Source organism: Podarcis tiliguerta, assembly GCF_965153285.1.
Source record: "Podarcis tiliguerta genome assembly, chromosome: 1".
Classification (NCBI taxonomy): domain Eukaryota; kingdom Metazoa; phylum Chordata; class Lepidosauria; order Squamata; family Lacertidae; genus Podarcis; species Podarcis tiliguerta.
In genome coordinates this window covers 112,402,052-112,429,778 of record NC_139534.1, presented here as the reverse complement: position 1 = coordinate 112,429,778, position 27,727 = coordinate 112,402,052, and the positions used below count along the sequence as shown (strand labels likewise).

General features: G+C 43.1%; 1 protein-coding gene across 1 annotated transcript; it reads left to right on the top strand.

The window, feature by feature from the left end:
- Positions 1 to 5,722: 5,722 nt before the first annotated feature.
- GPR68 (G protein-coupled receptor 68) lies at positions 5,723 to 27,272 on the top strand. The gene is made up of 2 exons (XM_083439088.1): positions 5,723 to 6,037; positions 24,660 to 27,272. The coding sequence occupies exon 2, from the start codon at positions 24,771 to 24,773 to the stop codon at positions 25,872 to 25,874; it is 1,104 nt and encodes a 367-aa protein (XP_083295214.1). The 5' UTR covers positions 5,723 to 6,037; positions 24,660 to 24,770; the 3' UTR covers positions 25,875 to 27,272.
- The last annotated feature ends 455 nt before the right edge of the window (positions 27,273 to 27,727 follow it).

The window sequence follows — 27,727 nt, the reverse complement described above, 5'->3', positions numbered from 1 at the left end:
CATTTCTGTCAATGTCTCTTTGGAGGACTGCATTAACAGCCATTCCAAAAAGAAAAAAAGGGGGGAAAGGTGATGGTTGACAAGTTGTAATTTTCATTCCCTCATATTAATATTTATAGAAAGGCTTCCCACATTTGCCTCCAGACAGGGTCCTCCAACTTCTTCTCTAGGGTATAATACTCAAATACAGTTTTAATAATAAATTCATAGTACTTTTAATAAAGGGTTCCCATACATGCATTAGACCTGTTCTTTGACAGGTACTAAAATAGTGGGAATGATCTCTTAATCTTTTGGCTTTATTTTTTGTCTCTTGAAGCTTGTTTACATAACTCAGCCTTTCCACAGCTGTTAGTAACTTAACTAGTCTATCTGCAGGGCTCTATTCAATTCTCTGGGTGGGCTCTGTCCACAGGTCTGCTGCGGGGTTTCCTCTTATATCAAAGAGAAGGGAAGGAATGGAATGGAATGGGAGAAACGAAGTTGTACTTATTAATGGGGATGTGCACAGTTAATTAACTGTGCCTGACTTTGATATAAAATGCCCCACACAGCTGCTAAGAGTCAGGCACTTGTGAAGTTGTTTGAAATACTCAAACCCATTGAAATCATTGTGGACTTCAGTTCATTTCAATGGCTCTACTCTGAGTATTACTAACGGTGGATATCGCCTAGTAACTTAACCAAGGCTACCCAGTGAGTTTCACGGCTGTATCATCTCTAAGCCTTCCTATGGTTTTATTTCTTTTGCTGGTCTTTTTGTTGTCTTATTGTTGAACTAATCAACTATTAGCTGTTAATAGGAGCCGAATCCAACTCCTCTCCTCTGCACACACAAACGTCCCTCCCATAAACACAGCGCTACTCTCATGGCAACTTCTGAGTAGAAGAAGGAGGGTCAGCCAAAGTGGACAGACAGGGAGGAGCGGATGTGGTAGGGGACTGAACTAGATTAAAAACTCACAAATTATAAGCTATTAGTCATAAATATTGGGCTCACAATATTTATGATTCACAAATTATAAGCTATTGGTCATAAATATAATTTTTGTTAGTCATAAAAATTGGGTGCCGTGCAGGGCCACCCAAGATGGACAGGTCATAGTGGAGAGTTGACCAAACGTGATCCACCTGGAGCAGGAACCGGCAAGCCACTCCAGTATCCCTGCCAAGAAAACTCCATGGACAAAGACAACAACAACAGTCATAAAGTTGCTCAATACATTGAAATATCAGACATGCAAAGAATCCGTACTTCATGTTCCCAAATACTATTTCAGCACAGATGAGGAGAGGAGACAGCAATTTAAGGGGGGAATGTCACAGAGGACGCTGTGGCGATTGCCCTCCATGGCGTCCTTGCACATTTGGAGCAGCGGGGGGGGGGGGGTTATGCCAGACTGCTTTTTTTAGATTTTAGCTCGGCATTTAATACCATTCTACCACAACGTCTGATGTCTAAACTGGAAGATCTGGGGCTTCCGTTATCACTTTGTGGGTGGATATTGGACTTTTTGTCAGACTGCCCCCAGAGGGTTCGGTTGGGCCCTTATACCTCTAATATGCTTAAGACTAACATAGGAACACCACAGGGATGCGTACTCAGTCCGCTCCTTTATATTCTTTACACGTACGATTGTGTCGCTACTCACCCTAGTAATAGGGTTGTCAAATTTGCAGATGACACAACCTTGATTGGGCTCATCTCTGAAAGGGAGGGTGAAATGGATTGTAGAGATGAGGTGGAGCGGCTGACAGAGTGGTGCAGAGCTAACAACTTGCTCATAAATACAAGGAAGACAAAGGAACTTGTGGTGGACTTCAGGAGACAGAAGAGCAATGTCCAGCCACTTTTGATTGATGGGGTCTGTGTGGAGAGGGTAACAACGTTCAGATTTTTGGGCATTGAATTACAAGAGGATCTGTCCTGGAGTGTCAACACAAGGGGGCTTGTGAAGAAGGCGCAGCAGAGACTGTATTTTTTGAGAATACTAAGGAAAAACCATCTTCCGCAGAAACTGCTGCTTGCCTTCTATCACTGTACCATTGAGAGCGTGCTTACTTATGGCTTATGTGTGTGGTATGGAAGCAGTACTACCCAGGACAGGATGGGGTTGCGCAGGGTTGTTAAGGCAGCAGAGAGCATTGTTGGCTGCCCACTCTCCACCTTAGAGCAGATTTATGCCACAAGGTGCCATAGGAAGGCACTGGACATAGTAAAAGATCCATTGCATCCTGGTCACTGTCTCTTTGAGCTCTTGCCGTCGGGACGGAGATACAGGACGATGAAGACAAGAACGAGCCGTCTTAAGAACAGCTTCTTCTCCAGAGCGATCTCGGCCCTGAATGGGAAGCCCGGACTTTGAAAGTCATCTAATCTCCCTTGCTGTATTTTACTATATTTTTTAATTAGTGTTTTTATGGAGCAGCAAAGTAATTTCGTTGTCCCCGAAGGGGGCAATGACAATAAAGATATTATTATTGTTGTTGTTGTTGTTGTTGTTGTTGTTGTTGTTGTTGTTGTTTTTTAGTCGTTCAGTCGTGTCCGACTCTTCGTGACCCCCTGGACCAGAGCACGCCAGGCACTTCTGTCTTCCACTGCCACCCGCAGTTTGGTCAGATTCATGTTTGTAGCTTCGAGAACACTGTCTAACCATCTCGTCCTCTGTCGTCCTCTTCTCCTTGTGCCCTCCATCTTTCCCAACCTCAGGGTCTTTTCCAGTGAGTCTTCTCTTCTCATGAGGTGGCCAAAGTATTGGAGCCTCAGCTTCACGATCTGTCCTTCCAGTGAGCACTCAGGGCTGATTTCCTTAAGAATGGATGCGTTTGATCTTCTTGCAGTCCATGGGACTCCCAAGAGTCTCCTCCAGCACCATAATTCAAAAGCGTCAATTCTTCGGCGATCAGCCTTCTTTATGGTCCAGCTCTCACTTCCATACATCACTACTGGGAAAACCATAGCTTTTACTATACGGACCTTTGTTGGCAAGGTGATGTCTCTACTTTTTAAAATGCTGTCTAGGTTTGCCATTGCTTTCCTCCCAAGAAGCAGGCGTCTCTTAATTTCGTGGCTGCTGTCACCATCTGCAGTGATCATGGAGCCCAAGAAAGTAAAATCTCTCACTGCCTCCATTTCCTCCCCTTCTATTTGCCAGGAGGTGATGGGACCAGTGGCCATGATCTTCGTTTTTTTGATGTTGAGCTTCAGACCATATTTTGTGCTCTCCTCTTTCACCCTCAATAAAAGGTTTTTTAATTCCTCCTCACTTTCTGCCATCAAGGTTGTATCATCTGCATATCTGAGGTTGTTGATATTTCTTCCAGCAATCTTAATTCCGGCTAGGGATTCATCCAGCCCAGCCTTTCGCATGATGAATTCTGCATATAAGTTAAATAAGCAGGGGGACAAAATACAGCCTTGTCGTACTCCTTTCCCAATTTTGAACCAATCAGTTGTTCCATATCCAGTTCTAACTGTAGCTTCTTGTCCCACATAGAGATTTCTCAGGAGACAGATGAGGTGATCAGGCACTCCCATTTCTTTAAGAACTTGCCATAGTTTGCTGTGATCGACACAGTCAAAGGCTTTTGCATAGTCAATGAAGCAGAAGTAGATGTCTTTCTGGAACTCTCTAGCTTTCTCCATAATCCAGCGCATGTTTGCAATTTGGTCTCTGGTTCCCCTGCCTCTTCTAAATCCAGCTTGCACTTCTGGGAGTTCTCGGTCCACATACTGCTTGAGCCTTCCTTGAAGAATTTTAAGCATAACCTTGCTAGCGTGTGAAATGAGTGCAATTGTGCGGTAGTTGGAGCATTCTTTAGCACTGCCCTTCTTTGGGATTGGGATGTAGACTGACCTTCTCCAATCTTCTGGCCACTGCTGAGTTTTCCAAACTTGCTGGCATATTGAGTGTAGCACCTTAACAGCATCATCTTTTAAAATTTTAAATAGTTCAGCTGGAATACCATCACTTCCACTGGCCTTGTTATTTGCAATGCTTTCTAAGGCCCATTTGACTTCACTCTCCAGGATGTCTGGCTCAAGGTCAGCAACCACATTACCTGGGGTGTACGAGACATCCATATCTTTCTGGTATAGTTCCTCTGTGTATTCTTGCCACCTCTTCTTGATAATAATAATAATAATAATTATTATTATTATTAAATTATCATGGTCGTCCTCCAAAGTTGGGCAAGTGGGTATCTGCTCTGGAGGTTTTCCCAACCCCCTGGGGCAGATTTTCAGGAGCTGCATGTGGAAGGAAAGACGGGGAAGCGTGTTGCATCAGGAGAACTGCAACGTTTGTGGAGGGAACCCAGCAGTTTACACATAATAATACACAAACTATAAGCTATTAGTCATAACATTAGGACCTCTTTCTACTCCTCTGACACATTGCATAGGTCTGGGGTTATTATAAGGTCCCTCCCCACTCCTGATCCCACCCACTACAAGTCTCTTCAACTGTCCAGCAAAGCGGGAGGAGCCAGGAGCAATCCATCCATCCTCTTGGCCTTACAAGTCAGATGGGTTTAAGGGGAAGAAAATCGTAATCTGTGAATTTAAAATACATTGCTAAATGGGGGCCAATTTCGTGGTCTGAAGCAATTATTGATAAGAAGTCAGTATTTTAATAGTCACATTTTTCTCCCTGTAAATTGCAGCATGTTTTAGATGAAGCTTTTTCCTTTTCTCTCCCTGCCATTGTTTTTTTCTACCGTCGTACAACTGTTTTCCCCCTTGATTGTATTAACAACCTTATCAATAGAAACAGCAGTTGGCAAGCTTTCTGGTTATTAAATTAAGGTCTGTGTGTACTGTCTGTGAATGAAAAAAGGCAAAACAATATTCCCATGTTATTTAAAGGTGATGATATAAATATTTTAAATAAATGACTGGAACGCAAAAGAGATATTGCAGAATTACAAAAAGTGTACAAATGCATAACTAAAATTCTGAAGGGGGTAGAAGTCCCTGCTGGGGAAAGACTTAACACATTTGATCCTGGGGTATGAGCTGGAGGTATATGAGGCCAGTAGCTTTCTGAAGCTAAGCAGGTCTGTCTGGATAAGTGAATGTGACTCTGTGGGAACCACATGTTAGGTGTCATAGAATGATTTGTAGAGTTGGAAGGGACCACAAAAATAATCTAGTCTAGCCCCGGGCAATGCAGGAATATTTCACCCAATGTTGGGCTTGAACCCACAACCCTGAGGTAAAGAGTCTGACACCCTACCCACTAAGCTATCCCTCAGGTCATGGCAGAAGAAAGGGAGGGTAGAAATGTAAAGGGGAGGCGGGATTTGGGCTTTTAATAACTACAATTAAGAAAAAAGAACACTAATACCCAGCCAAAGGCCTATAAAGTTGCACCCATGGTGTAGTGAAAAGTGAATGTAGATAACTTAGCCCCCCCCCCCAAGAAAACTGGAACTCTCTGCCATTAAATCGGAAGCATTTCCTCACATAACACACAATTTATGGAAGATGTGTAAAAAGATTAGGAAGATTAGGCACGTTAATGGGGGATATGGTCTCCCCACATATGTCGGTTGTGTCCTTGGTTAGAGCTTCAGAGGCACCCTGCCCATGTCGACCAGATGCCAGGGAGGAACAGCGAGAAAGGCCTCACGTCTCGCCTGCAGGCTTCCCAGGGGCACGTTGGCCCCTGTGAGAAACAGGAAGACAAACTCAATGGGCCTTCAGTCTGATCCCATGAGAGCTCCTCTTGTGCTCTCCATAATGACAAGAAGAGATAATTGTTGCCTCTGCTTTATATACGGTACATTATAAAATGAATTTATTATTTAAAAAAAAACCTACACCAAAAGAAGACACAAAAAATCTCAATGACAAGAGCAGCAGCTAAGCTGCTCCTCCTCCTCCGTTTCAGTCTCACTGACAGCTTAGCTCTGAGCTGGGAAGAGGTGAGTCAGACAAGAGCTGCAGTCTAAGCAAGAGAGGCAGAAGCTCCGTGCTGCTGCTCAGGCAGTGAACTTCCACAACTGTCCCTGACTAGAGAGTCCTTTCCTACAGGTGAGCCTTGCCTCTCTTTATGTTAATAAGTACCTCTGAAAATGGGTCAGCAGGAAAGCTAGGCAGTATATCTTGTTCCTGTCAATTTATTAAGCCTGCACACACTTACCTGGGAGTAAGCCACGCTGGAAACTATTGGAACATCCTTCTGGATAGATATGTGTAGGATTGTGCTTTAATGCTCTTACATCTGAAAACTTTTTTTAAGGGTTGGGGAAGCGGAACATCTAAATAGCTGTTCCTGACGTTTTAAAGGAAAGAGAAGTGGCTGTGGCTAAGAGTTCTCTGAAATAACTAAGCTGGTTTGTGACATTCGGTGAGGATGAATAAAGTACTTAAATAGGTTGTAAGAAAAGATGTAACTGGTTTTCTTATCCTGATCTGGTTGTAGCATGTTAATTTACCTGGAATATGGCCCAGTGGGACTTATTTACAAGTAAATATACATAGGATTGTATTGTAAAAAAATCATTTAGAAGATGAATGTATGTACGAACTTCAAAAGAGCACTTGCTATCAATGTTACCTGCTGTTTTATATCCTGAGGAAAAGACAAGTTTGCTAACTAACTCCAGGATAGTGACTAAACTGCTTTATTGGAAATAGACTCCAAAACATTAGGCATGTGAAAAGCCTTACAGAAATATAGTTTTTTATCTGCTCCCAGGTCTTGTCTCTAGAGCTCCCCAGCTTTCTGTAAAACCAGGACTAGAATTCTAGTGAACTGGAACACATAAAACACAGACCAGACAGATTCCTTAACTTTACGGCAGACAGGGGTGCCAAACTGCTTTGAAAAATCGGGAACTGAGAAATATGCACAACACCCCATCCCTGACTTTTGGGATAGCTGTCTGGGCCTGTGAACTGGTGTGCCTTACTCCCCAAGGTGTCAGTTCCCAATTCCACCACCATTCTTCCCGTTGTCGGTCACTTAAGGAGTATGGAAAGAGAGCTGTAACTGGGGAAACCTTGAAGAAACCGCTCCCCTCAAATAAACAAGTCCAGGAGCAGCAAAATTAATTTTTGCCTAAGTCAGCAATTATAGCCCTGACTTCAGTCATTCCTTCCACCCAGCATAGTATTATTGGTCTATGGGGCTGGTGCCATATCTCAAAACACATAGACTCATCACCAAAGAAGCCATTTTTAATTTTTTGGCCACAAGTTAATCCCGAGAAACCTTGAGACTGAGTGTTGGTTTCTCTATTTCGAGCAGCAGCACAATTTTTATTTGCTGCTTATTTTAAACTTGTGCTTTGTCACCTTCAGCATTGCCATGGCTGGCCCAATATGTGCTCAAGTCTCTGAGCCATATTTGTGGGATTTCACTGCACGGGAAACACCCTTCCCCACACAGCTGACCAAACCTCTTTCCCCTTTCCAGTCAGACTCCTCTTTCAGTCCAATTTCCACCACAACACCCTCAAGGAGAGACTTGGAGGCGTTTATTTATTTGCCCTTTGTTCCATCAAGCCGGGAATAGACCTTGGCCAGCTCAATACTATAAGCTTTGCCTGTTGTCTCCCTGGTTCAAAATTACTATTGTTTCCCTCTCCTTTAGCTCCCGTCCAAGGGCTGTTCCAGATGTGACACATTTCCTCTAGGAAAAAATAATTGCGTGTCAGAAATATTGTGCAAAAAGCCCGTGGGCCTCATTGCGTAAGAAGATTTTTTGCCCTTCTATTTTTGCCACACTTAGGTATACTGTGGGGACCAGGCAACAGGAAACTGTGGCCTCTCAAGTCAATGTGTTTGCAGCAGGTGAGATGCACGTATGTCAGGTTAAATGAGCTCACCTTGGGGTGGGGGGCAGGGGGAGAAGCAGCATTGGTGACAGACTCCTTTCATGACTTACAAACATGTGTATAGGGCAGCCTCGGGTGCACAGCTGTATGTACAGAGGTTCTCTGTGACTCCAGTTCCCATCGGCATGGATGATGGTCAGGGATGATGGGCCCCACAATCCAACAATAGAGAGTCACAAGTTCCCCAGCTTTGCGCCAGCTTTCCTCAACCTTCGGTCTCCAGATAGTCTTGGATTGCAAACCTCCATCTTCCTCAGCCTGCAAGGACAATGGTCAGAGACGATGGAAACTGGCGTCTAAAAACATTTGAGAACCCAGGCTGTTGTGTGTAATTGGGAACCCTTTATCTGCTGGGGTCTCAATCGTTTGTAGGGAGTCCTCTCTGCGTACAACTTTACAAGCAGGGGCCTGCTCCTCCTCCTGTTTCAATAAATGGAGGACAAGTCCAGCATCACAATGTCCACTGTTCTTGCCACTACATCGCCCCAATGCGCAATCATTTCATACAAGAGTTAAGTGAAGAGTTTTGTCACCTCAGGAGGCAATATTTGCTTTCTAGGAGCAGCATGAGAAGAACTCCTGGTGGCGATTTGGATATTAATGTATTTGATAAGGTAGCTGACTCGTGTTAGAGTCTCTAGGCCTCAGTTGTATTATTTTATTAAAATAAACAGTTGAGTTCCATCCGTAAGTAGCAGTGTCTGTATTTACTAAGAGTCTGAGGACCCTTCTGGCTGTTGTACAGAAGCCGTAAGGGCTATTAGCTCCTTCATTAGTGCGGGCGAGACATCAGGATAAAAATCTGCTACTGCAGAGGGATTTTGGAATAAAAGACAATCAGCTGTGCATATTCCCTAGCTGATTCTTACTGTAGTGACTACTGCTAATGGGTTTTGCAGTATTGTTGGGTGTGCTGCATTTTTAAAACTGTATTGTTCTGGTATTAAGTCACCTTGTGGAAAGGTGTGATATTTGAATCCTTTTTTTAAAAAAAGACTATCTACAGGTGTTTTACATGCCTTCTTGATGGCCATCTTCAAATATCTGAAGGGCTGTCACATGGAGGAGAATTTTCTTCTGCTCTGGAGGGTAGGACTAAAACCAATGGCTTCAAGTTGCAAGAAAGGAGATTCTGACTAAACATTCGGAAAAACAGACTCCCACAAGAGGTGGTGGACTCTCCTTCCTTGAAGGTTTTTAGCCAGAGGTTGGATGTCCATCTGTCATGGATTTATTAGCTGAGATTCCTGCATTGCAGGAGGTCGAACCATTGGGGTCCCTTCCAACTCTAAGATTCTATTATTCTGCTACACAAAAGTGCTTTTATATATAAAATCTGAAATTTTATATTGTCTGCTGAATTAGAGGCAAGGTCCCATGGGCTGTACTGAGGAATTTTGTTCTTCTTATGAATACTGGAACAGTTTAAGCATTAAAAAAAATACATTAAATTAAAATAAATTTAAAGAAACTAGTTTTGATGGGCCAAACTGACCAGCCAAGTACTCTCTTTCCCCTCCAACCACAGAGAGTTTGAGCCAGATATCTGGTGCAGAGTCCTACCTAAAAATGCCTGGAGGAGACATACTACTGCCATGGTGTTAGACCACCCTTGGATCAAATGGTACACCAAGCAGGGCATGTCTTTGGTCCTCCTCAGTCTGCTCACTTTTTGAATAACTTGATTTTTTAAAAAATTGCATCCTGAGCCCGTTTCATTATCTTTCCACAATTTGTGGGCATGGTTTTTCCCTTTCATCTAAGACAATAAATTTAAACACCTATGAATATGATTGCAATCAATGTTGCACTATTCCCCATTAAATCAGAATCAGAACAGTTTCAAAAATAATGCAGTGCTGGCCACATACAAGTCAAGATGAACTATTTGCATTACAGGTTTCAGCTGTTGAATGGACTGTTGAGTAGATAATCTGTGATAGGAACCCCAAGGCCAGCACTAGGCTGCCTACGCCTAAATCCAGCCTAGCTAGGTGGAGTGGCAAGTTCAGAAAAAAGTGTCCAGTCCTCAAGATGGTGAGAGCTCTGGGTCTGTACATAGATGAAGGAGTCGGTTATCTCTTGTGAGAACGTATACAGCCAAGAATGGGAGTTACAATGCAGGCCTAGATTTCCATTATTGGCTATGTAATGCTGCAGCTTAGCTTTCTCAACACAATCCCAGACACATCCTTTCAATTGCCCAGGCACATCTCCAATTAGTGACTAAAAATATGTTGCAACGTTAGAATACAAATGTGAATGTTTTCATGAGCAACAGACACCAACCTTTTCCGATCCAAAACCTATCCTTATTTCAAACTGCAACACTGGAACCATTAAATAAAAAAAACAAAAAAAACAAAACCCACAAAAATATACCATGTCTCTGGTTTTTTTTTTTTTTTTTTTACTTTAGGGTCACTGTACGTGATGGAAGTGAGGGTTCCTTTATCTGTAACAGTGGCAAAGAAAAATAAATTTTAGTCAGTAGGACTTGGCATGGAGGGTCAAAGCAGGATGTTTTAAGATATTTTCTTCAAAACTATTAAGAAACACACACAAAATTTTAAATTTTTAACATGGGTCTAGGAGGGCAATGCAGGGAATTATAGGCCAGTTGCCTTAATTATAGAAAAAATGGTGCAAAACATTATTACATATAAACCCAGCACCCTCATGCCTAGTATTGCTCAGAAATTCTAAGAAACCAAAACATCAGTGCAGTTTGAAACCAGCAGTTAAAATCAATGCTTAATCTCAAGAACCATCATGCAAAATTTGGTTACGATCTCTTAAGAGGTGTCTGAACGCATAAAAAACAGACAAGCAGCTTTCCAGAATTTATAGTAAATTATTAAATGTGCAAGTCTTACTGAAGAAGAATCAACATGGCTTCCGCAAAGGTAGGTTCTGTCTTGCCAGCCTTTTAGAGTTCTTGGAATGTGTCAATAACCATGTGGAGAGAGGGGTGATCTGATAGACCAGTAATGAGAAACCTGTGCCCTTCCGGGGGCCACTAGGGGCGCATTGGAAGATGGCCAACAATAGCATCTCTCCGACCCACACGAGGTAATTAAGAGGCTGTGATGGGAGTAAGCAGCCTCCCTGCCCCCCCAAGTGAGTGGGGGGGGACTGCCCTTCCCTGCTGTGCCCTATACCACCCCCGAACTCGAGGGGGTGGGGGCACTAGGCAGAAAGCCCTTGTGCGGACTTCGACTCCTGGACGCTGTCTCTGATTCGCGCCTCTAGCTGCAGCAACTTCAAAAGAAACAATTAGGTGGAAGCAAATGCACATATTTCAAGGAAGAAGGGGGAGTAAAGACTGCTAATTGAAGAGATCTCTGAGAAACAAGACGGGTCAGAGGAACAGGAATATATCATGAGAAGACACACCAAGGCTCGGTATGTCGGCAACGGGACTGGATGGGGGGGGAACTTTCCTTTCTTTTCTTTATGTGATTAACCAAGAATCCCCCCCCCCCCACAAGTCAGAAATGCCGCTTAAATGACCTAAGCTGATGATTTAAGACTGTGTGGAGATAATTTCTAACCAAAAGCATGTTTTAAGGAGATCGTGGAAAGTTTAAGAGCTTTGGGATGACGCAGTAAAAAAACAGCGTCGGCATTTTGGCAAGTTCTGTCAAAAGACTTATGTCTAGGAGGAGGAATGGATCTGTTTTCATATTGCGGGCGGCCTCCTCAGAGGACTAAAGAAGGCGACAGATTTGCGAAGATTAATGATGGAAAGAGTGCTTTTATTTATGGAAGTGATGATATATGGAAACCATCTTGATATGGTGATTGGACAAACGGAAAAATTCACACAGGATTATAACTGGTGTTTACCTGCTTAAGGAGATTATCAGAAGAGATCACAAAGAAAAAAGAAAAATATATGAATAAGATGAGACGTGGGAACAGCAAGATAGGACTACATAGAAATATGAAGATTATTTGGACAGATTTGTGGATATTAACGCAGCAGCAAGAAGATGATTGGAATCCCCTTCGGAACTTGAAATATGGGTACCCCCAACGAAAAATTTAAAATTCGGCTTTGTAATTCGGAATTTATGTGATGTGATTTGATTTGATTTGATTGGTCGGTTAATAAAAATTATTTTTTTTTAAAAAAAGAAACCTATGCCCTTCCAGATGTTGTTGGACTCTGGCCAGTGGTCAGGGATTAAGGGAGTTATGGCCCAGCAACATCTAGAGGACCAAAGGTACCCCCATCACTGTAGCAGCAGACATTGTGTACTTAGACTTCCAAAAAGCTTTGGACAAAATCTCTCATCAAAAGCTCCAGGAAACCTAGCGCAGTCCAGGTGAGGTCACAGCTGGTACATCATATGCCTATATTGACAGAAGTAGTCAGGGTTGTGACAGCTTTCAAGTTGAGACTAAAGAGTAAAGGGTCACATCCTGATAATACAGACATGATGCATGCTTCTTATGAGAGGCCAGATAATCAAAGCACTCAACTCAAACTGAGGAGCACAGAATGAGGATAAATTACCTGTTGATATGAGATGAAAGTTGGTCACCCTATGATTTCCCTTCCTCGCAGTATTTTAATTTTTACCCCCTTATTCTATTCAAAACAAACCATGCCCACCATTCTGTGTACTTTCATGTAACTCTTTGGCTATTTAGCAGTTGTTATGAATGGAAGCCCAGTCAACTGTTTCAGTAGCCTTTTATATCTGAATTTGCTCCTCTCTGTAAATGCTGCCTCCCATAGTTCTATATAACTGTTGTGGGTGTTATGATGCACCTTTAGGTTTCCTGCTGCCCTTCGTCTGAGCTTTGCTAACTGACATTTTGCAACAGATCCTTAAAGCTGAATCAGACAGGCTAGGACCAGTCAGGAAAATAATTAGTCATCTACGTTTGTTCTCTTAAGGAACAAATGTCGGGTGACACAAGGCCGGCACAAGCATGCTTGTGTCAGAAGTATACCTAAATATCTCACTGAAAATGTAATAGAACTCTGGGACATTTTGCTGCTGTCCAGCAACTCAAAGCATGGCTGCTGTCTGTGCCTTGTCCCATCCAGGGCAACGCAATGGCAGTCTTCCAAAGTCCTCTGTCTCCAATGTGGCTCTGGAAAGTGGTCAGCTGTATTAAAAGAGATTGCTGCAAGGTGTACAGGCCGTGCTGTTGGAGAACATGTCCTGCTTCTTATGAGAGGCCAGATAATCAAATGCCTTTTAGAAAGAAGGCGGGGGAAAGATGAGCAGGAGTGTAACATAGAGATGTACAAAATTAAGCATGGTGTAGATAAAGTAGATCGAGAGATGTTTTACCCCTCTCACAGTGCTAGAACCTGGGGGTTGTCCAATGGGCGGCTTCCAACATACAAAAACATAATAAAACATTAAATATTTAAAAAACTTCCCTATACAGGACTGCCTTCAGATGTCTTGCAAAGGTTGTATAGTTATTTATCTCCTTGGCTTGGGGGTGGCATAACACCATACGCTCCAACATTCTCCAATGAAAATAGAGATGTCCCTTCCAACATTTCTCCGATGAAAATAAGGGGACGTTCTAAGGAAAAGCGGAACATTCCAGGATCAAATCAGAAACCAGGCCTTCTGTAATTCTCGGACTCTTTCTGGGAAATAGGGACACTTGGAGGGTCTGGACATGTCCATATTTAGGGCACCATATCTAATTCTGATTGACCTGTAACAGAACAGTTACCTTAGAGCTGGGAAAGGTAAGCCAAAGGACGATTAATTCCCAACATATAGTTGGATGGTAAAGTTCATCTTATGTCTGGATTCAGTAGCACCTTTTCAGACTAACTGACTTTTAATACAGCATCAATGTTCCTAAGTTACACCCTGAGGAGCAATTTCCTTTTGGTGAAAGGCTTCTGTATGTGAGGCTTTTATCAGGAGGGGAAAATGATCTTCATCATGGGATGTTTGTTTATGAACATAATCTCTTTTCTCGGATGATTTACCGTAGCGCTTGTGCAGGTCGACTGAGCTGCTGATAATTGGGAAGGAGGGAGAACCACATCCTACCAGATGAAAAATCAAGCAGATTTTTTGAATTTCTTAAGCTCTTTAATGACGTTACTCTTACGTTCTTATCTGATTTGGGGGAGGCAGCGTACCTCTTTGAGACATTAAATCTTAAGCCCAGAGGAGATTGCTTGTGTTAGTGCATTCTTGATTCTAAAATACTGCTCTAGCAAAGTTACCGGGTTGTGTGGCATAGTATGCGTATGCTTTCGATGGCCTCAGAGAAAAGAGACTAAAAGCAGCAATGGGAACAAGAATGGAGGAGCTTATGTGGGCAAACAATGTGGGCAGGGAGGTTGCAGGGTTGCTTCCAACTGCTGGGCATTTGAAAGACCTTTTGTTGCTTATTTCATTTATGCCACGGAATGAACACACACACACACACACACACACACACACACACACACACACCAGGGGAGCAAACCAGAGATATTTCCAAATTATGCAGACTTTCTATAGAGATATAATTGCCACTCCCAGCTCAAGCTCTGAGATGTTTAAAGGATGACTCACAGACCCAGCCAGCTGGCAGGTGTCAGTGCTGAAGGCCCCTGGTACATAACGAGATGCCAAGTGCTGGAGGTCTTCGATGATCAATGTGGTAGACTACGCCCCTCTTTCCTGCCTGGCAGTAATAGAAGCAGTGGGGTGGGAGGAGAGAACCTTTTGGTCCATTTCTTCCATGACTGCCAATCTAGGGGGGTCAGTTGTGGCAAAGACTAAGTAGGCTGCCAGGTAGACGAAGCATGCTCCCTCTTCTAACCTAGAATTAGAGGCAAATATTTACAAGCGGAAGCAGAGATGGCATCCAGCTTACCTGTTCCTCCCCAGAGTCCAAATTACTTGCTTTTCCGTCTCAAATCCCAGTCACACACACATGAACCAAGTAACTAGGCATGTGAGAGGTTGGGATAACCCTGAGAATTTTCACACAAATACACCCAAGACCATAGCTGTCAACGTTCCCCTTTTTTTAAGGGAAATTCCCTTATTCCGAATAGGATTCCTCGCAAGAAAAGGGAAAAGTTGACAGCTGTGCCCAAGACCCCAACAGTCAAATGTTATGATATTTATTAAGAATGGGTTTTTAAAAAAGAAAGAAAGAAAAGAAAAGACGGAAGAGCACAAACGGAAGACGTAGAAAGTAGCTTCTAGAAAATAACAAAAACAACCTTTTAGTTCAAGTTTCTGCTAATATAGCTACTTTGCAAACAGGTTTCTGGACTGCTGTTTTCTCCCACCCAATTACTGTTTTAATATCTCTCACTTCCTATTGCATAAGGCCCCATCTGAATTAAGAGGGTTTATTGTCTTTCTTTGCCTGAGACCCAACACCAGTTTCATACCACCAACAGCTGACTACCTAGCATCAAAGGTAAAAACGCCATTTCCCCCAATAAACTAAGTGTGTGGCCTTGGGGAAGCCACTTGGAACAGTTTCAGTTCCTCCTCTGTAAAATGGGGAAAATAGCAACATGCTCTTCCGAAGTTGTTGTGTGAGCAAACACAGTCACAATTGTGTCAAACACTGAGAGCTAAAATACATACCTCTTACGCAGCTGCAATCTTGGTCTTGTTTGTTTAGGCAGAATTGGCGGGCAGCATTCACTTAAAGAGCTTTTTCTGGTTTTGTTTGCTAGCTATATTTGGACTTAATCCATGGTTCACATTACAAATTGCCAGCAGTATTACATCTGTTGGTGCAGAATTGAGCTGAGAGGAAATGATTTGGTTAAACACAATAGCATCTGGATCTGGAGGAAACAGACTAAAGGGAACTCCCATTAAATACTTCGTTTTCACAGGACACGATAAAAATGGACTCAAATTATTTCCATTTGACTGTAGGCAGGTTGCCTAATGACCAGTCTTCTTTTCTGCAGGTAATTTTCCTTTGGCTACCTCTCAGATCAGATCAGAAGAATATTTATTTGCATCAGCTGCTAGCCATAGCAATAAAATAAAATACAATGTACTGAAGATAGAGGTAAAAATATCCTGGAGGTTTACATCAATAATCAAATAATGGATCTTATTCTAATTGCCCCTGCTATTTTTTTCTGCAGTTTTTGCTGTCTCATGGTTATCTTGAGCTACCTCCCATATTAGCCAGTGTGTTGTAGCTTCTTCAGACCAGTAGTGGATCCTTCCAGAATACCTCAGGAGCTCTTCTCAAGATGGCACCATAACAAAATAGGGGCCCTTCACATTTAGGTACCTTGGAAGTGCTGGGTCACACAAGTGGCACCACCAAACGGATCTAACATGATTGAGAGTCTGGGATCTGCACTGTCAACATCCATAAACAAAACTGCACACCCAAAAACATTTCAATATGCTTTTAGTTGTTGATGGTGGTCCGCAGTTCAAGGCAAATCTAAAAAAATGTAGTATAAACACTGGCAAAGCATGTTCTCCTTCATGGAGAGCACGTATTGCGGTGAGGGCAGCCAGGACACTCCAAAGTTGGGGGCGGGCTAATTGATCGTTGGTCACTGATGCGATTGGGGCTTCCCTTGTTGTTGGGAAGAAGTTAATGTTGCCATTTGTTGATTGACAGCCAGAAATGCTAAAACTCCTTGCATGAGGCTAGGGCTTCCTCTTTTCACCTGTGCATCGGATTGCCTGTCCCCCCCCCCCTAGAATTAGGGTTGTTCGCTTTGACCTTGCTATGCCTGTCATGGGGTCGTCTGCTCTTGGGGCAGGGGCCTGGTAGGAATTTTGTCCATCTGGCTGATTGGCTGGGGCCATTTGGTTTTTGCCTACTGCGTAGCAAATTGTCACAACTTGTAAGGTTGCGGTTAGGCATTGGTTTATGGTTTGATTGGTTGAGGGGCATGGATTGGCTGTGCCTAACCCTCTAATGCTGCTGCTGCAAGGGATTCCGTTAAAGGAATCAGGGGCTAACTATTGCTTGTCCACCCTGTCAAGGGGGCTCGGGCCATAGCAATGAGCTCCTGGTTGCATTTGGGGAGGGCTGAGGGCGGGTTCCCTGCTCCGTCACTACCCCAAGTGTATTCCCCTTTTCTGACTTTCGCAGCGTGCGGAATGTCAGTCTGTCCCCCATGGTGGGGGCAGATAGTCGCAACCAATGCCTAAGCAACCACTCACATTTTTGTATTTTAATAAAGTTGTGGCCAAAATTACGCCAAAAATCTTAAACAAAAAATTATGTGTGATGTGTGAGTTATTGGGGTGGCCCTGGGGACCTTGACACGCAACGGGGAAACACTGGCCTGTAAGCGCTCCAGTTGGAGAACAGCCTTTACCAAAGGTGTCATGGGCTTTGAAGACACTCAAACTCAGGACGCAAGGGAGAAACGTGCTAGGAGGAAGGCACGCTTGGCAAAACCACACCGTGATCAACTCCTGCCCAGAAACCAATGTCCCCACTGTGGAAGGACGTGTGGATCCAAAATTGGCCTCCACAGTCACTTACGGACTCATTGTTAAACCGTGTTTATGGAAGACAATCTTACTTGGCTACGAGTGATCGCCAAAGAAGAAGCAGTTCTAACATTCTAACTCCTACTGTGTTTTTGTCACCCTGGTGTGGACCAGGATGCAATGCTGCTATCTTATTTTATTTTTAAAAGACTCAAATATATACATAGAAGTTGTAAGGTGGAAATGAAGGAATAACAAGTTTGTGTGATTTTTGCATTAAAACTTTTGATCCTATCAAAGATCTACACATGATGTAAGATAAATGCATTTTTAAAAACCCTGCAGCAACGGATTTAGTTGCTGCTTACTCTTACCTTTCTGTCTCAATATACAAAAAAAGACCTTCCTAAACTTACACAATTTGTGAAGTTTTGCAAGCCTTTGGTTGTGCATTATTCAAGCTGCTTATCCTTAAATGAATTTGTTGGGAGGTAACTTGTTGACGATTATCTCTTTGCTGAGGTGGTTCAGTGCTTGTTGGCATGCGCCCAGTTCTCTTTTTAGTTGGTTTCCTGTTTAGCATTGGTTATTTAATTGCATGTTAGGAGCACAACATCCAGCCTTTGAAGCTGTGCCTAGTAACGTTCAGGTTCAGGGTTTATTGTTTTCTAAAAGAAAACTTAATTTTCTTTGGATTTTAAAGATTTGTAAAATAAACACCCAAAAAATTAGGAAGATTTATTGAAATAACGTTATACTATAGTCAATAGTATCTATGATGTCATATTTTTGGTCCTGACTCCTTGTATATCTGATCTGACAGTCACAGGTTGAAGGCTATGCAGCAACCTTCATGGCAAAATGAGGACTCGTCAAAGTCCAACACCAACCAGAACACATACTGCCTATCCAATAGGAGAGCAAGCTTTTACTACAGTTGCACTAAATATTATCCAAGTTCAATATTTGTTAGTAAAGTAGCAATTTTAATGCAAGCAAGTAAGTTATGGGGGGGGGGGGGGGCACTCATACAATATGCTGCATTCTCTGTGTCACTTTCTTCTTCTTTGTCCTCACTGCTGTTTGCCTCATTTGCCGTGTAATTCCGTTGGCTTTGGTGATCCTCATTATTTTGTTTCAGCTGTACTCGCAAACTGTCCATTCAACACAGTTCATAACAGCAGGGAAAGATTGGAAACAGGAAATATGACTGGAGTTGCAGTGTGGTATTGTAGGGCTATACCCCAAGTCTGCTTTATACATTCTGAGAAGTTGCATGCAAAAATACTGTCCTACCATTCACAGTCAGAATTGTCATATAAATAGTATGATACCTGGAAAAGGAAGCTGAACAGACAAGGGAAATTCCAAGTGCCAACAGTTCAGTCTCTTAGTAGATGTAATGAGTAATATAACATTTTGGGGGGATGACTAATTAGCCTCTTGTTTATGTTTCATTTAATCATTGCAGTAGTGTTTAAAGTCATCGTTTTCAGATTAGTTTAATGAAACGCACACAGTTATGTAATTATTTTGAAATATGTTGGGGTCAATTTCAACACCAAAGGATGTAGTTCCTATTCATGGAAGCCACCATGAAGCTTAGAATTTTTTTCTCTTTAGGAAACTGGAACCTGGAACAGGGAAAGCAGAGGAGGGCTCCTCCTTTCCTTCACATGCTCTGGTCCTTTTCTTGCCAGGAACAAGCCATTGCTGGCAATACTGGACACTTTGATCCCAATCAAGAAAACATTTGTCAAAGCTGTCCCATTGAAACCAATGGAACTTAGGTTATTTGCTACTAACCTAAGTCCAATTGCTTTAAAAAGACTCACTCAGAATAACCTAAATTATAGCTAAAGGTAAAGGTAAAGGGACCCCTGACCATTAGGTCCAGTCGTGGCCGACTCTGGGGTTGCAGCGCTCATCTCGCTTTATTGGCCAAGGGAGCCAGCATACAGCTTCTGGGTCATGTGGCCAGCATTACTAAGCCGCTTCTGGCGAACCAGAGCAGTGCACGGAAACGCCGTTTACCTTCCCGCTAGAGCGGTACCAATTTATCTACTTGCACTTTGACGTGCTTTCAAACTGCTAGGTTGGCAGGAGCAGGGACCAAGCAACGGGAGCTCACCCCGTCATGGGGATTCGAACCGCCGACCTTTTGATCGGCAAGCCCTAGGCTCTGTGGTTTAACCCACAGCGCCACCCTCGTCCCTAAATTATAGCTATTGACTATCAGAGTTGTCCGCAACCGGACCTAATGGTCAGGGGTCCCTTTACCTTTACCTTTTTACTCTCAGAGTCACTTTGGAAATTGTTCAAAAAGTTGGATTTGGGTCTCGATTATTTTTTGAAAGTGTACAATTTATGCCATGGATTGGTTGTGACCTTAGGAAGTCAGCGTTCTCCCATTTTGGTTCCCCACCTGAAGAAACGGGGGAAATGGTGACTTGACTCAGTTTCAGATCAGGTAGGAACATTAAGAAGCTGAAAAGCACAAGCAAAAAGTAGTACAGTGGTACCTCGGGTTACATACGCTTCAGGTTACATACGCTTCAGGTTACAGACTCCGCTAACCCAGAAATATTACCTCAGGTTAAGAACTTTGCTTCAGGTTGAGAACAGCAGGAGGAGGAGGCCCCATTAGCTAAAGTGGTGCTTCAGGTTAAGAACAGTTTCAGGTTAAGAACGGACCTCCGGAACGAATTAAGTACGTAACCAGAGGTACCACTGTATATGACTGAGAGTTGCTAGTAATATTTGCCCTAATCAGGTTTCCAAAATACACAATGATAGTCACATGCAGCAGAAGAACAGAGCTGCGTACATTTCCCTCACCGCTGTGCAATGATGCTCTAGCAACACTTGTCAGGGTTTACATTCATAGGGACAGCATACATGTGTTTAGCAGAATGAATGCCCTCAACCTGTGGACAGTTACAGAGGAGCTACATGCAGTGTGATGGCAGATAATATTAAGCAAGCATGATCCCACTTCCCTCCTTGACATGGTTATTGTAGCTTATTTTTCAGTGCTTTAATAGGGGTGATGGTTATGTTACAGAACGGTTATGGGGCTTACAGAGCAATCCTATGCATGTTTACTGAGAAGCAAGCCCCACTGTGCTCAGTTGACCTTTACTCCTGGGTAAGTGTGCCGGTGCTTATAAATTCCCTAGTCAGAACATGGTACAGAAGTGAGAATTATTATTGTGACATGAAGCTAGCAGAATATTATAGCAGTCAGTCTGATTTGAAGGTTTCCTAGTCTTAGATTGTGCTTGAATATTATTCCACTGAGGATGCTGTGTAACACTCCCTTACTCTTCATGGCCATTTCCTGACACTGGAACTCTGAAAAGACTGAGCTTATCTTCCTGCCTGCCAGTGTGTTAAACAATGGATGCAGCCTCCTACAGAGAAATGACATTGTTCAGTATTTTTGCATCCCTTTGAACCAACACATTTGCACCCAAGTTTGTTTCTACAAAGGCAGATCTAAGGATGCTACAAGCTGCCTTTTACTGGCTGAATGTTCAAAGACAGCAGTTGAATATATCAGTACTGCAATCGTTTGCCAGGAAGGTAAAGAGAGGAATTTATTCCTAACTTCAGGGGACTTCTACATCAGTGGTGGCCAGGATGCAAAGTACACAGGGATCCACAGACTCTAGGGGCCCTGCCAAACGCAGAAATTGTCTTAGATTTTCATAGAAGGGAATTTTGTTGTATAATAAAATCAGTTCTGTTTTTTTCTTTGACATCAACTTTAATGTTATAGATGCATTTATAACATATGCATTCTGAAGATATGTACTTCATGTTTCAGTAAATTGCTTCTCATAAGAGTTATTGCTATCAAAAGACATATTACTGGATTCAGGTGTATAATCAAACTAAACAGGGGCCTCCTAATGTATTTAGCACTGAACTAAATCTGTTGTGGAGCGTCTGCGATTAATAGAAGATGTACTTTCCTGCTGTTTAATACTATTTTATTCAAGCATGTTGAAAGAAAGAATAGCTTACTTTGGTTTCTTGATTAGTTACTCATTTTCAATCTTTATTATTCATGGGGGGTGTTGGGGGTTATTGTTTTGTTTTTGTTTTTATATATGTTGTGGTTTTATTTTGTATTTTTATCCTGTGAATTGCCCTGAGATTGACTAATGATGATGATGATGATGATGATGATGATGTTAAATGAATCTGTATTTTGATCTGGGAAGATTCTAACAGACTTTTAGTATATCCTTCCTCCACCAGTCGTGGACTGTGGGCCGGGGGGGAGGGGTGGCATTATTAATCCAGGAAGATTTTCCTTTCATCGATCCCCGGCATTGAATGTGTTGGCCTAGTGTGGGGCTCAGAGGAGAGCTTGGCTGTCTGGCTGGTGTACCGGCCACCTAGCGCACCAGCAGCCACCCTGTCATGCCTATTGGAGGCGGTGGCCAGCTGGGCCTTGGAGTTCCCTAACCTATTGGTATTGGGGGACTTCAACATCCATGCTGATGCCACTCCCTCCTCACAGGTTCTGGACCTGGTGTCTTCCATGATGACACTAGGGCTCTCCCAGTTTGTTTCGGGCCCCACACATCAAGCAGGCCACATGCTGGATTTGATCTTTGGCGTAGGTATAGATGTGATCATGTCTCCTTCGATGAAGGTGCCATGGTCTGATCACTACGCTCTGAAAGCCAGGATTGACTTTCCACCCCCACCCTGCTTAGGTGGCGAGCCGATTTGGGCTCGCCTGCAGAAGCTGATGGACCCTGATAGATTCCGCCAAGCCTTGTGGGACCTTGCTCCCCCTGGCGACTCATTGACTGAGCTTGTTGAGGGCTGGAATATCCAGCTCCTGGCAGCCATCGATGAGATCGCACCTAAGCGCCCTCTGCGACCCCGCAGAAACCGGGCTCCCTGGTTTACGGAAAATGAAGCGGGACCTCAGACGGCTAGAGCGAGTATGGCGGGGTGCCCGTGACGGAGCCTCAAGAACATCTTATAGGGCTTTTATGAAAACCTATGAGATGGTGGTGAAGGCTGCTAAGAAGTCTTACTTCTCGGCCTCCATTGCATCCGCTAGCTCTCGCCCGGCACAATTAATTAGTATAATTAGGTCTTTAACGTCCCTTGAGGGACAGCCAAATTTAAATAACAATTTGACACACAGCTGTGAGGCATTTGCGAGCTTTTTTGCGGAGAAGGTCTTGTTGCTCCGTCATGACCTCCCTGCCAATTTGGATACAATAAAGGAACTGGAGGCCCCTCGACTGTCTTCGGGTCCAGTATTGGACCACTTCGACCGGATATCCCCAGCCGATGTGGACAGACTCCTCCGAGCTGGAAAGCCCACCACCTGTCCTCTCGATTCGTGCCTGTCTTGGCTGATTAGAGCGTGTCCAGACGAGGTGCGGGCCCTCCTGAGGGATATCATCAATTTGGCACGGGGACATTCCCAGGGGAACTGAAGGAGGCAGTGGTGCGCCCGCTCTTAAAGAAAACATCATTAGATCCTTTAGATCTATCCAATTACTGCCCGGTTTCGAATCTTCTGTTCCTGGGTAAGGTGATTGAGAGAGTGGTTGCTGAACAGCTTGGTGGGTTTCTGGATGAAACATCGGCTCTGGATCCATTCCAGCCCGGCTTCCGCGCTGGTCATGGGACCGAGACGGCTCTGGTTGCCCTAACAGATGATCTTCGTAGACAGCTGGATCGAGGCGGGTCGGGGCTGCTGATTCTTCTAGATCTGTCAGCAGCTTTCGACATGGTCGATCACGAACTCCTGGACCACCGCCTTGCCGACGTGGGGAGCCGGGGCACAGTCCTTCAATGGCTGCGCTAGTTTCTCTCTGGTCGGGGACAGAGGGTGGCGCTTGGGGGGGAATTGTCATCGTGCCACTCCTTGGCACCTCAGGGTACGCTACTCTCCCCGATGCTTTTTAACATCTTTATGCGCCCCCTCGCCCAGCTTGTCCGGAGTTTTGGGCTGGGTTGCCATCAGTATGCCGATGACACCCAACTCTATCTGCTGATGGATGGCCATCCTGACTCAGCCCCAGACACACTGACCAGATGTTTGGAAGCTGTGGCTCGATGGTTACGTGGGAGCTGGTTGAAGCTAAATCCTTCGAAGACAGAGGTCCTGTGGCTGGGACGGGACGATATGGGATTGGGGGGAAAACTCCCATCTCTTGCGGGGGCGCAATTAGTGCCAGCACTGTCCGTTAAGAGTTTGGGTGTAATCTTCGACACCTCCCTTTCCATGGAGGCACAGATTGCAGCTATAACAAAGGCAGCATTTTTCCATCTCCGCCAAGCTAAGCAGTTGGCTCCTTACCTCTCTCGCCCTGACCTAGACACTGTGATCCACGCGACGGTCACCTCCAGACTGGATTATTGTAACTCGCTCTACATGGGGCTGCCCTTGAGACTGACCCAGAAACTCCAGCGGGTGCAGAATGCTGCAGCGAGGGTCCTCGCTGCGAGATCACATTCACCCGGTGCTATACCAGCTGCACTGGCTCCCGGTGGAGTACAGGATCAGGTTTAAGGTGCTGGTTTTAACCTTTAAAGCCCTATACAGCCTAGGACCCTCGTACCTACGGGACCGCCTCTCCTGGTATGTCCCGCAGAGAAACTTACGGTCTTCAAATAAAAACATCTTGAAGGTCCCAGGCCACAGAGAGGTTAGGCAGGCCTCAACTAGAGCCAGGGCTTTTTCGGCTGTGGCTCCGATCTGGTGGAACACTCTGTCACAGGAGACTAGGGCCCTGCGGGACTTGACATCTTTCCGCAGGGCCTGCAAGACAGAGCTGCTCCACCAGGCCTTTGGCCAGGGCACAGCCTGACTCCCTCCTTCGGCAATCTTCGCGGAGCTCTGAATTAATTTTATAATGAATGATTTTAGAGTGTGTTGTTGTGTTGTTGTGTTGTACTGTTTTATTGTTGTTAGCCGCCCTGAGCCCGGCTTCGACTGGGGAGGGCGGGATATAAATAAAATTTATTATATTATTTTAACAATTCTTAAAGGGGCCTCAGTACTCTAGGCATAGCTCTTCAATCAGAAAATATTTACTACCTGTAGGTAATCACAAAGTGCTGTTGTTCTGAATTACTGGTATATGCATAACTGGTAACTGCCAATACCAGATGGATAAACTATAGTTTGTGGTGGATTTAGTGACTCCCAGATCTGTAACAATTATGTATTCCTTATTTATACCTAGTTTTAAGTTTACTTTTCCATGCTTGAAATCAAGAGAAAGCTTAAAAAGATTATTTAATGTGGTAGAATTACAAATGTTTATGAACAATATTCTAGGTATTATTGTTGGTGCATTTCATTCGAAGAATGTTACTGTGCTTTGTTTCCCCCCCATGCAGGTGTTCACAAGTACTGACACTGGTATGAAGAAAATGTAGAAAGAATGAAATGACAGATGATTAAAATTATGCCTGCCTTGCTGGGGCTTCCGTGGTCACTCTTTGCAGAAGATGGATGACTTTTCCGAGGACATCGCAAACGACAATAATACTCTGAATTGCACCATTGATCACACCATACACCAGACATTATCACCTGTGATATATGTCCTTGTCTTTGTAGTAGGACTCCCAGCCAACTGTCTCTCGTTGTACTATGCCTACTTGCAGGTGAAGGTCAAAAATGAGTTGGGGATCTACCTTTGCAATTTGACCATAGCAGATCTGCTTTACATCTTCTCCCTGCCCTTTTGGCTCCAGTATGTTTTGCAGCATGACAACTGGACCTATAATGAACTCTTGTGCAAAATTTGTGGCATTGTCTTGTATGAAAATATTTACATCAGTGTTGCCTTCCTCTGCTGCATCTCGATTGACCGTTACCTGGCTGTGGTGCATCCTTTTCGCTGCCATCAGTTTCGGACAATGAAGGCTGCCGTGGTGGTGAGCATTGCCATCTGGGCCAAGGAAATTCTGACCTCCTGCCTTCTTTTTACGCATGGTGAAGTGACTAAGGACTCGGAGAGCCATGTGGTGTGCTTTGAGCATTATCCTATCAAAACGTGGGAACACAACATCAATTATTACCGTTTCACGGCTGGTTTCCTATTTCCCCTTTGTCTGCTCATTTTCTCTTACTATGGCATTCTGCGAGTTGTCCGCAAGAGCCATGGCACTCAGAAGAAGAAGAAGATTCAAATTATACGTCTGGTGTCGAGCACAATTATCATTTTCTTGGTGTGCTTCGGACCATATCATGTTCTATTGCTGATACGCAGCATCTTTGAAAACAGCTGTGAATTTGCTGCCAGCATCTTTAACTTGTACCACATTACACTTTTGTTGACTACTTTTAATTGCGTTGCAGACCCAATATTGTACTGCTTTTCAAGTGAGAGTACCTATCAGTATTTTGCAAAATTAGGAGGCACTTGTTTAAAGTGGCTAAGATGTATACAGACAGAAACCAAGGAATCCTACACAATGAGTACTCCAGAAACTGTAAAAAAAATCCGGGAGCAGGCTGAGCTGGACCCAGAGTTGTTAACTAAGTTACATGCTCGTGAAGTGAAAGAAACATGTATCAGCACTTTACCAAAGGAAGGAGTGATCTAACGTCTCTGTACATTTGCTCACTTCCCTTTTTGGAGTATAGATGTATAGGAATTATTATATCTTGCAAAGAGGGACAATAGTTCAAAAAGGCAATCAACTGCACTATGCTGATATTCTTTTTTTTTTGTAACATAGTTTTCATTCATTTTCAGCTTTAATATGTTTTGGTTGCATTGAGATATACCTTTGTTAACATCAGAGCATATGATATGCAACAATTTCATAAAATTAAAACAATAAACACTCAGATAAGCATTTCTGAATATATTAACAAAGTTGTGTCTAAGGGTATATACCAAAATTATTACAATTATTACAGATATGATATGATTTATAGTAACATGTATTGCTTAGATTGATGACCACAAGTTAAAGGTATTTTGTATCAATAACAATTAAAATTTATAGGATAGGGCAGGGAGGAGGGAAGTGGGGGGGGGGAGGAGTATTTAATGCACACCAGACTGTGCTGTAAACTATGGGTACCACATGCTTCATTATTTGTGTAGCCAATAAAATCATACCAGACTGCTTAAAAATTGTTGTATTTCAATTTGAACCCTTGCTACTTTTAATTTTTGTGTCAGCTTTTCCATAGTTAATAGCTGTAATAATTTCCATTTCCTGGCAACAGTTGTTCAGGCAGTGGTTAAATTATGTTTTCTTTGTTTCTAATTTGCAACATATAATGACTATACAAGTTAAGAGGATCCAGTTCTGGGGTCATGAGGACTGTCTGACTTGTAATCAAAGATATTTCTGTAAATACATTTCCCCAGAACCTTTCTATTTTTGGACACTCCCACCACATGTGGTATGTCCCTATAGTGGGGCATCCTCCCCAACACATGGGAGAACTGTTTGGTTTTATATAGGCTAGGTGTCTAGGTGTTAAGTACTAGACGCACACAATTTTAAGGGCTCTTTTTCTGGTCATTGCCAAAGCTTTTGTATATAGTGCCAATGTGTATGGTGCTTTTGTCTATAGTCTGTTCTGTGTCAGTGGGTCCCTAAGTTCTAAACAACCATTTTGGTTTCCCTACGCTGATACTCTTCATTCTACTTGGGGAATTCCTTAGTTCCTTTAAAGTCATTTAGAGCTTTACTCTAGAGCAGGCTAATTATACAAAGTGACTAATCATACATCCTATGCATATTGCTGACTCAGTCCTGTAAAATATTCTATCTGAAGACAGGACTTGTGGAAATAAATGTATTAGTGTTCCGGTATTGTTTTAAGAAATCTGAATGTAGTGAAGCATTATTTGACAGATGACCAAAGAATGATATTCAAATGATCATTTAGTTTAAGAGGTGGAATATAATCACATTTAAAAGTGCAAACTATATATGGGATGTCTTGTCTATCAATCTGTGCATTAAAAAAGTTCTGAAATGGTTTATATCACTACTCTTCAATGGGGGAAATGAGCAGCTAAATCATTGCATTAGTGCAGCAAGAGAAAGGCCCTTAATCCCTTTTTTTTTTCAAACCATGGAAAAAGTTAGTATGTTGATCTGAATTAGTATAATTCATTATTCATAAAAGCATACCTGAAAGAATTCATACAGAAATCTGGTTCCATAAAGGTTACCCGTACCCACTGAGTTTCACAACTGATTGTGGACAATTAAACATATTTTAAGGACTCCCAAACAAGCTGAAGAACTGTTTGTAAATTCTGAGTCACAACTGAAATGCTACAGCTGTGGATTCCGGCTCTTAAACCATGCTTAGATGAGGATTATTGGGATTTCCATAACTAAAGCAGTAAGAATAGTGCATATTGTATGAGATTTTTAAGTGGCAATTAACAAAAAGCAGCGAGAAACCCAATGAAGAAAGTCAAGTT

Excerpts from the sequence above, each read along its gene's own strand:
- GPR68 (XM_083439088.1), top strand. The coding sequence starts at position 24,771 with ATGGATGACTTTTCCGAGGACATCGCAAACGACAATAATACTCTGAAT.